The following is a 14,070-nucleotide window of genomic DNA, read 5'->3' on the forward strand; positions in this document are numbered from 1 at the left end:
ATGTAAAAACACTTCTCTGTTTACACACATCTCTGTTTACTTTACAACATACAGACACACAAAGTCACCTTCCTGGAAAGATTTAATTATAAACATTTCTGCCAAATAAAACACTATGTAGATTTATTAAGACAAAATGAAACCAATGGATTTACACTGACGATGAACTTAGCCCATTTCATACCTTTATTGACTAGTTTTATTTTTGTTGCAGGTCCCTTCAATATAATCTGTTACGACAGCTTTCAACTGATGTTTTCAAGAAGTATCAAGACCTTAAAAATCTGTAAGGAAGTACTTTAAACTTGAACCTGAAACCAACTACAAACTGTAATAGATTTTTGGCTTACTAAAAAATCCCTGTTCATACAAAAGAGTTTATTTTGCCTTACCTTTAGTTAAAATGTAATGTATTTTTGTTCATATGGCCTTATTTGGCTTCTCTCCATTTTTATAGGGAAAGTCTTTTGGATATTCAATTTAAACACTTTCTGAATATTAAATTTTCATCATCTGGATTATTCCATACTAGAAAACTAATATAGAAGTGTATCTTAACATTCATCATGTCTTAAGGAAATTAAATTTGTAATAGACAGAAATATATCAAAAAACATGAAAGGAAACTGAATCAATTTCCCTCAGTAAAATGAAATTTTGCAAAGTTAAAAGCATTTCTTGCCATGAATAGAATCATTCATGTAGCTGAGAACATTTAATATATTTCTGTATATATATTTCTGAATATATAATTAAATGGGATGTGTGTGTGTGTGTGGTGTGGGGAGAGAGAGAGAGAAACAGAATTGTAATAGACAGAAATATATAAAAAAAACATGAAAGGAAACTGAATATATATATTTCTGAACCACTCGTGATGATCACTACACAGCAATCTCCTATCCTGGCTTATTTACATTAAAATTCTGTGATAGAATTATTTTTTGCATTTTATGTGTAATATTTATTTAAAGAAGCCCTAGTCCTGAATGAAGTTGAATGATATAAAAATAACAGACAGTTGAGATACAAGGTATAAAAAAGCACTCTGTTTTTGTCTGTTCAACACACAACTTAGGATCTAAGAACAGTCCAGGGAAATTATAACTTGTATGTAGTATTCCGATGTACTGCAGCACCATCTTGTGTTGACAAAATGAAGTACCCTTACCAACTCAGACAATAATGTAAATAATGGGATCCTTCCATTTAAAAGAAACATACGTACATGAAACATTTCTTTATATAATTTAATTTCCTTCATTCACTTAGGATTCAGAAGGGAGTGTCCAGTTAAAATTACAAGATATTATAGAGTCCAATCCTATATTTATTAGAGTGTCAAATCTGCCATTAACTTGACCAGCAAGATTTGGCCCTTTACTTAATGAAGTAAGTAAAGATTGGGCCCTCTACTTTTAATGAAGATATATTTTCTTTTTACAACAAAGACAAAAAAGGACTTATACAGAACAAAGAAATACAATATTGTTTTCAAACCTAACATCTTATCCAAAAAGATCATACTTGGGGTCTAACACAGGACACAGGATGCATGTATTTTTATTATCTGAGGGCACGTCTAAATGAGATATTTACAGAGGAGCTGCCTATTAGCTCCACAGTAAACATCTCAGCTTCTACCTGTGCAGCCCTGTTAGGCCACAGGAAACTAATAAACTCTGCAGCAGGATAGTACTTGTAAATAAACCACATGTAGACACTGACCCAACTGGCTAGGGCATGAGGGTACTTCAGCTGCCTGCCAGCTAGCCCCACACTGGAGCACTCTCATGCCTGAACCAGCATTGAGCCAGGCAGGAGCAGCCACAGGCTGGCAGGCTGACCCCTGGGACCTCCACCAGTTGAGGCTGTTCTGACCTGGTTCAACGTGCTGCGGTCCCAGGCACATGTTCAAGTGGTACACCCAGGAGCAATGAACTCCTGTTCAATATGCATCAGAGTTTATTGCTTCACATTAATTGCACAAGCAGATGTGCTCTGTATAAGACAAATCAGATGTTGGTTTGTATGGTTTTAACTACCACTGATTCAAAGATTTGTTTAAAATTATCAATAGGTCTTTCAAATCTTTCAGATATAAATGTATGGGTGTTTGTCAAAGTAGTTAAAACATAGAATTCTTGATGACAAGTTTTCAAATAATACATATCCCTTAAATTTAGTGGGTAGGTTTCTTTCTTTTTGCTTTTTTATGGTGGGGGGGATTGCTTTTGTATGTTTAGAAAAATAATTGCTGACATTATTATATCTTCATAGGTATCTTCAGAATAATAGAATAAGAAATGTATCAGAACATGCTTTCAGGGGTCTATACAACTTGACAAAGCTGTAAGTATCACCATCACGGTTCAGAAGGAAAGTGTAATAAAGTCAGCTTTGGGAACAACTATACTTATTTCTCATTTATTGTGTGTATATATATAGGTGACTCCAAAATGTTCTAAATAAGGAACTACAACATTTAATTTAGAGAATAAGGACTTCAGAAGATTTTGACCTATTCAAAGCTTTTGGCAAGAATGGACCCTAAAAATGCCTCAGAGATTTTGTACTGCCTCTATATCCTCAAAATTTTTAATACTTTCAACAGTAAAAGACTAAACCCCACTGACTTCAAATTCCAGCCTTCCTTGACCAACTTACTAGAAATTAAGAGTAAATAAAAGTACTAGGCTGCCATATTAACTTGAGACCATTGGAAGCTCTTTACCATCTTATTTTTTCAGAGAGAATTAATCATATAGGTAGGGAAAATATACTTCCTTTTTCTTTGCCCTAACAGATGCAATGGGCAATTTAAAAATACTTTTATTTTTATTAAAAAAACTGAACCTGTTCACTGAAATGGTTTAAAAGGGAAAACCCTAATATATTGTTATCCTTAGTCTTTGATACTTTTTCACTGTGCATTTGGATAAAAAAACATTATTACTGTATTTACTTATATAATGCACCTTCCCCTGCCCCCCTCTCCCAAATTAGCCATCCAAAATTGGTGTGCGTGTCATTCAAGGAAACCGATTTTTGTGCCAGAATGGTAAGAGGGGGAGTGAGGGAGGAACTGAATGTGCTGAAATGGTGATGGGGGCTGTGCTTACTACTGGCTCTGCCAGGCCTGAATAGCCCAGCCACAAGGAGTAGGGACAGGGGCAGACTTCTATCATCAGCGTTGCTCTTCCCCTCCCACTTCCCATCCCCTCTGCAGGGCCAGTGCAACTACAGGTTTAACCCTCTCACAGCCACTGCTGAATTGGCATGAGCTGTGTTGGTCATACGGCAAAGGGAAGTGGGGGGCGGGGGGTGACACTGACAATAAGAATCTATCCCTTCTCCATGTACCTGGAAGGTTGAGTGCTAGCTGATCTAGTACCTTGGCAGGAAAGACTCTGGAAAAATGTTTTTCTACTTCATTTTGCCTTCCTAAAACAAGAGAGAGAGAGAGAGATAGTTGGTTGTGTTAGTGTGAAGTCAGGCAGAAGGCATAGCAGGGTGGCACCTTTAGCATCTGTCTGGTTCAGAGAGGCATAAGCTTTCATAGGTGATAGAATCTGATAAAGTGGGCTGTTGCCTATGAAAGCTTATGCCTTTCTGAACCAGTTAGTATTCAAGTGTGTGCAGTATGCAAATAAATACAGTCTTATTCTATTCCAGCCACTTTGCAGCACTCTTTAGTCTATCTTTTTTCAACTCTTTTTGATATCTAAAGCTGTGCAGCATTGCCTTAGGCAACACTGAACATTGAATTTGCTCCTACTGACGTCCAAGGGAGTTTTCCTTTTCAGTTCAGTAGGAACTAGAGAAAGCCCAGAATGCTTCTGACGCATGGAAAATGGTTTGCCTGGTGCCATTAAAAAAAGACAGAAAATGCTGAGCAATCATCACCCAGAAAGTTTCAAATGACTGTATTTCTACTCTCGTTCGTAACAATTGTGCAGCCTATGCAAAAGACCAAGTTGATATCATGGCACATGCTAGCTCTCTGAAAGACAGAATAGTCACAAAAATATAAATGTTTTCATTTTTAACAATGGATTTTCATTTTGAGAAATATCTTTCTGCATTACAATGACTTTCTCAATCTTAAGACTCATTTTTACTTCTCTGACACTGATCAGGCATTCTGCTATTTGCTGTGTTTATTGGTCTTGTTTCAGGTATCTGAGTCACAACAAGATAACCTTTTTAAAGCCTGGTGTCTTTGAAGATCTGAATAAACTTCAGTGGCTGTATGTACTGCTTTTTTGCATACATTTTTTTCAAGACATAGTTAAGGCAACACAAAGAAATATTTTCATTCTTACTTGTCATCATTTGGTTTTGTTTAATTTGAGCCATGTCTTTTTATACCACCTAATTATTAAGGGACTCCTCTTCCTGGTGGGAAACAGTTCCTTTAGGCTTTGGTGAAAACAGAGTCAGGTCATCGGGCTTTAATTGTTCTAATTAAAGACTCTGACCTTTTTTTATAAATAATTGTTTACTATAAAATAAGTCATTAAATAAATAAGATACTCCGAAATGATAGAAATAAGAATGTCTTGGGAAGTCCTTTTCCTGTTTACAATGTTTGAAATCCCACAGAAGAGATGGCATTCATAATATGACATCTTGACAATATTACTGCTTTCTAGAGAGAGGGAAGTTAAATACCATTTAATGTCTGGCATTTGGAAAAAATAATATTGAGATTTGAAGGAATTAATAACACAGATGTCTGTTTTATGACTCTGTGACTAATTTTTACTGTGTTTTCAACTGAAAGATTGTCTCATTTTGATATACTACTGCTTTGGAAGAATTATATATTTGGAGACCAAATGCTAATCAAATTATTTAAAAAACTGACAGAAAAATTGCTTTATGTTTTTTAGGTAAAAACATATTTCACATAATCATTCAAACTATATTGGAAATAGTGCATTTGATGAATATTCTACCTTGAGATGCTATGATATAGTAATTACATTTTCACATGTAGCTTGACGGGTTATTTGAAAAATATTAGTTTGGAGTAAGTTATTTTAAACATCTGTCTGATTTAAAACCCTAGTATTTATCAAGTTGATATATACTTTGTTCTGAATAATAGGATAATTGAAAATAACAGGATTAGTAGAATCTCTCCATTGAGTTTCTACGGACTCAAGTCGCTTATTCTCCTGTAAGTATTAAATGGAATATTCAAAATAAATCATAGATTAAAACAAGCGTGTATGTTAACGATTTTGCATGTCTGTTTTCTAGCAATATTGTCATATATCTCAGGTAGTAGAGCTTCTTTTTTTTGGAAACAGAGGCACCCTTTTGGAAACTGGCATCTCCAGTTTTTTAAGTGCTAAAGAGCATGGGCTAATCCGGACTCATTAAAATCAACAGGAGCAGACATGAAGTTATGTCTTTGTTTTATTAAAAAAGCACAGGAAGACCAGTCAGAATGCACATAATTATCTGCTTATAAAAGCAAACATGTCTGATATCCCAGATTACCAGCCGTATAATTTGGGAACCAAAACCCAAGGTGTCTAGCACAGCAATTCTCTATGAGTGTGCCAGTGTACCCTGGGATGCCATGAAATCTTCTGAAGGGTGTCTCAAGGTATGAGTAAATAAGCAGATGAGAGGAGTTAAATGCAGGTTCAGGCCTGCCCCTTCCTGATCACTGCCTGGCCTCTACTGCCCTCTACAAAGAGATACATCCTATAATAAATATCTGTTGTTTTTAAAATGAGGTTCTACTCAATTCACAAAAGTTGTGGTAGGGTGCCTTGAGTTAAACAAGGAGTGCCTTGAGTCTAAAAAGGTTTAGAACAGCTGGTCTAGTATGTCTGTAAAGGGCTGGAAAAGAGTGATATTTCTCTGTATCCGTTTTGTTAGGAACAGTGCTTTACCTTATAATAGCTTTAACTTTTATGAGGTTGTTTCGTGGTCTAACACGAAGTGCCCCAGGGGTCAGTTCTGGCACTGGTCTTATTCAATGTTAATGATCTAAAACATGGGCGACTAATGCCTCCTGAGTTGGGGGGGGCACTTGCCCCCCCAGCAGCCAGTCAGCAACCATGGGGGGGGTCCCCCCACAGCCAGTTGCACTGACACTTCCAGGTCAGCATGATCAGCCACAGGGGAACCCCTCCCCCCCCAGTCAGCATGATCAGCCACAGGGGGACTGTGGGGATCGGTTCCCTGGCACCTCCACTCCCTGGCCGGCACTCTCAGGGGAGGGCACCAGTGCTCTCTCCTGGCCCCCCTCCCTGTCACCTAACTAGAGAATGCTGGCTGTCAGGGGGTGCACCAGTGCTCTCAGGGGGTTCACATGCACCCCCATGCACCCTCTACACATCGCCATTGATCTGGAAGATGGGATGAAATGCACCCTCAGGAAGTTTGAGGATGACACCATCTGAGAAACGTAGTAGATACGCTGGAGGGTAGGGCTAGAATTCAAAGTGACCTAGACAAATTGAAGGATTGGGCCAAAAGAAATCTCATGAGGTTCAATAAGGACAAGTACAAAGTCCTGTACTATGTACCAGTATGGACTGGGGGCTGACTGGCTGGGCAGCAGCTCTGCAGAAAAGGACCTGGGGGTTACAGTAAACAAATGAGATAGACATGAGTCAGCAGTGTTCCCTTGTTGTCAAGAAGGCTAACAGCATACTGCACTGTATTAGTAGGAGTGTTGCCAACAGACCAAGGGAAGTGATTATTCTGATGTAGTCTGCACTGGTGAGGCCATATCTGGAGTACTGTGTCCACTTTTGCCTCCTCCCCCACTATAGAAAGTATGTGTACAAGTTCAAGACAGTTCAGCGGGGAGCAACAAAAATGTTTCAGTGGCTGAGGCACATGAATTATGAGGCAGCCTGATGGAACTGGGTTTATTTAGTCTGCAGAAGAGAAGACTAAGAGGGGATTTGATAGCAGTCTTTAACTACCTGAAGGGTGGTTCCAAAGAGGATGGAGCTAGACTGTTCTCAGTGGTGACAGGTGACAGAACAAGGATCAATCGTCTCAAGTTGCAGCAAGGGAGGTTTAGATTGGATATTAGGAAAATCTCTCTCACTAGGAAGGTGGTTAAGGACTGGAGCAGGTTACCTAGAGCAGTGGTGGAATCTCTATTCTTCAAGGTTTTTAACACCTGGGTAGACAAAGCCCTGGTTGGAATGATATAGTTGGGAATGATCTTGCTTTGAGCAAGGAGGTTGGACTAGATGACCTCCTGAGGTCTCTTCCAACCCTAATTTTCTATGATTCTATATAGCTATGTAAATAGCAATGCTATTGAAATACTTTGGTTCATATTTAAGATCCTTGCATAAAAACGCAAAATCCTGTTGTTCATACATTCTTATTCAGAGCTTTCACCATGTGTATATTATAGGTTTTTGCTGTAAGCTACGATACTATTTTACATTCTATATGGTAACAAGCAGTAATGGCAAAAGGTAAATTCAAGGAAATGCTGAAGTTTAAAATTAGAGATGTAAGATCAATGTCTTAGAAATCCTATCAATAAGAGAAGAATAGGACTGGAAGGGACCTCGGGTAGTCATCTTGTCCAACCCTCCTGCTCAAAGCAGGATCATCCCTATGTAAACCATTCCAGGCAAGCATTTGTATAAACTGTTCTAAAAACTACCAAAGATAGAGCGTCCATAGTCTTTCTAGGTAGTGTGTTCCAATGCTTAATTACTCACCACATTATAAATTTCTCCTGATATCCAACCTAAATTTCCCTTGTTGAAATTTAAGACCATTATTTCATGTTCTGTTCCCTCCAGCCACGGAGGAAACAGAATTAATGTTATCGCCATCCTCTTTATAACTAGCCTTAAGGTATCGAATCCTCATCATCTTCTCTTCTCCAGGCTAAATAATCCTAGTTCATTCAACCTTTTCCCCTAAATAATGTTTCCTAGACCTTTCATCATCTTTGTTGCTCCTTGCTGGATTCTTTACAATTTGTCCATATATTTAAGTGCAGCACTCCAAACTGTACACAATACTCCATGTGAGGCCACACCAGTACTGAATAGGTGGAATAATCACTTCCTTTGACTTGCAACCAACACCTCTGTTAATATAATCCAGTATGCTATTGACTTTTTTGCAACAAGAGCACTGTTGACTCGTTCAGCTCATGGTCCACTCTTACTTTCAGGTTCTTTTCTGCAATACTGACAGCCTAGCCACTTATTCCCTAACCCATATATATGCCTCTTCAATGCAGAACTTTGCACTTGGCCTTACTGTATTTCATTTTGAACCTTTCTCCAGTTTATCAAGGTCATTCTGAGTCCTAATCCTGTCTTCTGTAGTGCTTGCAACTCTGTCCAGTTGAGCATCCTCTGCAAGTGTTCTAGTGTGTGCTCAATACCATCCTCTAAATCACCAATGATAAATGAAAAAATGAGTCTAGGATAACACAAGATACTGAATACAGCTGCTTCTCTAGCAAATAGTGGACACATCTACAAAAGACACTAAATGCAGAGTAGACTAATCCTACTTTGCATTAGTACATTACAGCAAAAGCCGTGCAATGGCTCTAATGCACAGTTGAAATAGTCTAGTGTGAGTCCTACTTTTCTTGCTGAAAGTATCAAACTGGTGTTTAGAACACAAACAGCAGAGCAGATACTTTGGCCTGGGATTCAAAATATTTCAATCTGTATTAAGTAGCAGATGCTGTAATGTTTTCAAAGAAATAAAATAAATGAACCTAACGATTTGATTACTGTGTTATACCTTGTCATATTGGGTATATATATGATGCTTTACTGCTATTGATATGAAATAAAATAAATGTAATGAAAATATATATAATAAATCTAAACAAAATAATATATTTCTAATTTTTTTTAAATGTTATTGAAGTAAAGCTTTCAAAGCAGAGCATTTTGAATTTCTGTTTCATGGGAAATTTCAGAGAAAGCAGTTTTAGTTCTGATTCGGAGTGAAAACAAATTCTGAAATGTTGGAAATTTCCCATGAAACTAAAATTCCAAGCTTCGAACTTTACTTACAATACCCCAGGAGAGTAAGGAAAACTTCAGTTTGATTTGGAGGTTAGAGGAATTTGAAAAAAAAAACAGTTGTCCAACAAACCAGAATGTTTTAATTGTGATATTTTCAGTACATCAGCTTTCAACTCCTGCTGTTAAATATAATCAAGAACCCAATCCTTTTCCATTAGAGTTGATGCAAGCTTGCTTTTGATTCACTGAGGGAACAGTCAGACTCTAGGTTTATTTTAAAAAGGCATGTAGAACCAACTTCACATACACACTTCAGCTGTGTATGTGATGTAAAGCAGCCAGACTATACCAGTAGACAGCTGCAAAAGAAGTTCCCTTTGCCAAGTTATTCATTGAAAAATTCAAGAGAAATTAAGATCCCACCAAAAATCATGTTATTACCTCTAATATCATGAGAAAAAAATCTTTCCCATGCTGTATTAGGAAGGGGGAAAAACTGCAAAAGAGACATTGTTCTTTAATATCAATTACTGCAAAAACATCATGAAATACTGGGTTTTTTTCTTTTTTCCAGAGTGCTGATGCATAATTCTCTTTCTCGCTTACCTGATAGATCTCTGTGCCAATACATGCCCAGACTGAACTGGCTGTAAGTTTTATTTTACTTGGAAAAGAAACTTTGATCATCTTGAAACGGATGATGTTCCATAACACTTAACTTAGCCCTAAGTTAAATATAAGAAAGGGGAATGATAGAGAGCAGAAATCTCTCCTTTCATTCCTGTAATGCTGTTTGTTTGTTTTTATCTCAGCTAGCCATAGAGGGCCAGGAGACAGTTTGTCCCAGAAATGTTATGATAAAATGATACCATCACAATTATCTCCCTTGCATGGGCTCTGATACTGTATTTGTTTTTTATAAATTGCTTTTGATACAAATACCAACCGATTATGTTGTTTCAATTTGGGGATGGAAGGAATAAGGATGGAACAGTTTTTAAAATATGAGCCTTATACCTCCCAACAGTGAACAGAAGAACTTTCATTTTAATTGAATGTAAACAGTTTTAAAATGTTTCTAACATTAAAATGTTGTAAATACAATTACAGCTCTTTGAGCCAGTGTTGCCTCCATTGTTGGCTGAAGGCATTAATTGTGTATATGTCAAGAGCAGGCATAAGTCCCAGTCCAATAAAATGATTTAAACACTTTCGCTAAATACAGATAACCAAAAAGCCTGAGGCTGAATTGATTCAATCTTCACAGGTTATTCTAGGCTACATAGATTGAATTGATAAGGCAGTGAACACATATTCACTTTTGATTCCAGAAATGCATCCAGATGCCTGCAGTGGCCCAGGTCAGAAGCCAAGGGGTGTTAGAACACACAGCCCTGCTCAGCTGAAGCAGACAGCTTGGGCCAAGGCTAACCTGCCCATCCTGTGAGGGAGGTTTGCAGGGGAGGTGCAAAGCATCTTGGGATGCTGGGGGACTGTGAGTTAACTTGAATCTGGAGGGGATCTGGGACAGAAGTTCAATAAAATGATTTAATTTAAATCAGCTAAGTCTGATACTACATCCATCTAGGGTTATCTTAAACTGGTTTGGACCATTTTGAAAGTGGTTTATGTGCACTGAATTTCTGTTGTGTTACAAATTTTAATGGTTTTCCAATCATGTATACTGGTTTAGGTATAATTTCTGTCCCTGGCCTCCGGTTAAGCCTACGTTTAAAAGCTTTCCTAGATCAGGCCCATATAACCAACAAGCATATTCAGTAGCAAACCTTGATTCATCTTTATGAAAAGTATCATTTATGCTGCAGCTACCATGCAACAATTAAACCATTGCCACTGTTGCAATAAAAGATATGTTGGATGCATCCACACATACAAGTACATGCACTTGCAGCAGCTCATATAGCAACAGCACAAATCTGTGCCAGAGGTTTGTGCTTTAGCACATGTGCCTGAACATTCACTTTGGTGTGTGGCAAATTGTGCCACCTGGGGCAAACTGACCCTGCCCAGCTCCTCCCAGATCTTCAGCCAGGGGGAGTTAGAGGCTACAGTATAAAAGCTGCCCTGGCAAGCAGCTCAGGGCTACTTACCCTCAAGAGCTTGAGGCCTGGCCAGTTGGTATCTGGGGACACTAGCCATGTGTGCCAGCTGGACTACTTAAATAGCTCTAACCTGGAGTGTCCCCTTTACCCATTGCAGCAGTCTGGCAGTGGGGGCTGCTGCTGTCTGTGACCTGCTGCCACCTGCAACCACATCCAACCCCTTGGACTGGTGGCCCCATGTCTGCACACCTGTCAGACCTGGATGGGGACCACACAGCTGCCTGGGCTGTGGTATGGGCACTGTAGCAGAGCCACCTGCACCTCTGGGCCAGCTGCCACTGTGCCATGGCTGCAGTTAGACTTTGGATGGCACTGCTGTCATGTCTACTGGTGTTCCCACTTTGCCATCTGGACAGTTATCACCCAGAAGATGTGCTTGTTGTGGTGGCCCACTTTGAACTGTCAAACCATACCAAAATTAGAGTCCACAGTGCAAATATGCAGTGTGGAAATTTTTTTCATTCCTAGCATGCCTCTTCCGGCATCTCAGACTACTTTGAGACACTGCAACAGGCGCATACTCAGTCATCTGGATGTGGCCGTTATGGTTTGGCAGAGGCACAAGAGACTGGGAACCCTGAGTTCTTTCGTCTCAAGCACACACTTGGGAGCAGTCATAAATCAGTCCTTAGTTCCTGAAACCAAGCATACAAATTCCTGTTATCCTTTTCGAACTTGCAAAAACCTAAACTCAGGATTCCAGTTTATGCTAAAGGAGTTGACCTGGAGGAGTTCATGTTTCATTGTTCTCAGGGAGTGAGAGCCTACAAAATCACATGCTTCTCTGAACCAGTTAATCTCTAAGGTGCTACCCTACCTTGCCTTTCGTACGACTACTGTTGTCCTTTGTTCTGTGTTAAGGTTCTACTGAGGTCTCCCTTTTAATAGGGAATTCAGAGTAAGTTTCTGATTTAAATTAAATTTTGTCAGTAATTGAAAGGAGGTTTTTTTTGTGTGTGTGTGTGTGTGTGTTTTTTTTATCTCCCAGAGACTTTGAAGGCAACCATATACGTAACCTTAGAAACATCACCTTCATCTCCTGCAGCACTTTAACTGTACTGTAAGTAATAGTACATGCTGGGCAGCCAGAATGAACTCTGTAGTGAACAATCATTAAATTATGTAAAATAGTTTCTGACATCAAAACTTTCCAAAATATTGATTATTGCTTGGAAATAATGGAGATTATTAAAATGCTGCATTTTAACTGAGCACAAAAAAGTAGAACCAATTTTATAGCAACATTAACCCTAGTATATGCAGCATAACTTCACTGAAGTGGATTTGAGCAGTTGCATCAAATATTGAGATTTATAAACCATGTAAAAATGTGAAAAATTTGACCACATACATGACAAAATTCATGAATAGTATCTTCATTTAAGCAGATTGCTGGCAATTAGACATTTTAGACTAACCCAAAAACTTCCTTAGAAATATTGAAATCTTATTCTGAACTCTCCTCCCCTCCTCTCTCATGCTGTTACTGAGTCTCTCACCTGCCCTCTAGCAAGTGTTACTTTCTCATCTATGTAATTTTCTCACTCGGCTCTCTCTTCCCTACATGCATCTACCCTAGTGATTTAATCTCCACTCAGTGGAATATTTTGGATGAACACAGAATATAGAATCAAGCCCTGCTGATTGCAGTTCTCAAGAATATGCACTTTGGATTTGTACTTTCATACATTTTGCATAAAACTAGAGAGGTTTATTCATCCTTCCCAAAATATCCAGAATTCTCAAATAAGTAGTAGTTATTACCTTCAAACTCCCCTAAGGCATACATAATCACAAAATACTTAACATTTCAGAGTTGCTCTAATTGTCAGAAGATGAAAATACAACTGAAAGTGTATTTATGCATGTAGTGCACATGCACACACATACTGCACATATATATTACAGATGTGCATATATACATACACATAGACATATAATATACATATACATGTACATATACAGGTAGAAATATTTATAGAATATCAGTTTAAATAATTGGGGATATTGCTAATTCAGTGAACAATTAAATTGGATAAGATACAGATAAAAGAATATGCAACCTTATATAGAAAAAAAGGAATTATTTTACAACATTAGGCTTCCCAGAAAACAGACAACTTTCAGAAAGTTGAAACATATATTTGTTTTTATCCTTTCAGGGTGATGAGAAGAAATAAAATCAGCTCTTTAAATGAAAATAGCTTTTCCTCTCTCCAGAAGTTAGATGAACTGTAAGTTTATTTTTTAATTAACTTTTACATAACAGTCTTTAGAGAAACTTCCCAGCCTCGCTGTCATTCACTGTATTTACTCAAATACAAGACAAGGGGTTTTTTTCCCCCCAGCCAGCATGAATTTGCATGCAAGAAAACCTCATTAAATACATTGTTAGCTGCCAAAAGCAGCATGTGCTCAATAATGGAAACCAACTAGGAAGCTCATTAAGTGCAGCCAAAACTGAGCATGCCGTTAAACCATATGGCCCATATTAGACAAATACAATGATGGGAACCTACCACAAGGACAGATTAGTGAAGCCCATGTAAATAAGATATATGAGAGTTCCCAGTGCACTCAGTCCCCTTCGGTGCTGACTCTTTTTTCAAGTCATGGTAAGCCACTACATTGAATATATTTTTATTTCCCCCTGTAATTCCACAGCTGAGCTGTGGCTTTCTTTCCCAATTCCAATGATTCCTGTTTCTTCACCAGCCTTAAATGTCTGGCAGGCATCACTAAATAGAGCCCAAACAGGTCACTCAAAATCCTTCTGTCATCCTCTCTCTCAGCCTGATGTGGCCCACCTCCATAAGATGGAGCTGGACCAGGTTGCCCTGTGCCTCACTGCATATCCATTTTTGGAGGATCCCAGGACTGGTGACAAGAACATCCAGTTCCACGCATGAGTTGGGGGCTAATTAGCACATGGATCCTTTGGGGCAGGC

At 38.4% G+C, this 14,070-nt stretch overlaps 1 protein-coding gene across 5 annotated transcripts in view; it reads left to right on the forward strand.

Moving 5' to 3' along the window:
• RXFP1 (relaxin/insulin like family peptide receptor 1) overlaps window positions 1–14,070 on the forward strand; it is a 105,810-nt gene that overhangs the window by 60,271 nt on the left and 31,469 nt on the right. For 3 of the 5 annotated variants that reach the window (XR_002101011.1, XM_019534533.1, XM_019534532.1), the window contains exons 5-11: window positions 215–286; window positions 2,281–2,352; window positions 4,179–4,250; window positions 5,114–5,185; window positions 9,574–9,648; window positions 12,111–12,182; window positions 13,285–13,356. Coding sequence is in view for 4 of the 5 variants with exons in the window: in XM_019534533.1 (XP_019390078.1) it covers window positions 215–286; window positions 2,281–2,352; window positions 4,179–4,250; window positions 5,114–5,185; window positions 9,574–9,648; window positions 12,111–12,182; window positions 13,285–13,356 (507 nt within the window). In the remaining variant the exon portion in view is untranslated. The remainder of the gene's footprint in view (window positions 1–214; window positions 287–2,280; window positions 2,353–4,178; window positions 4,251–5,113; window positions 5,186–9,573; window positions 9,649–12,110; window positions 12,183–13,284; window positions 13,357–14,070) is intronic. The other 2 variants (XM_019534535.1, XM_019534536.1) reach the window with 2 other exon arrangements.

This window comes from Crocodylus porosus, unplaced genomic scaffold (genome assembly GCF_001723895.1).
Source record: "Crocodylus porosus isolate Cpor-Errol unplaced genomic scaffold, CroPor_comp1, whole genome shotgun sequence".
Taxonomy (NCBI): Eukaryota; Metazoa; Chordata; order Crocodylia; family Crocodylidae; genus Crocodylus; species Crocodylus porosus.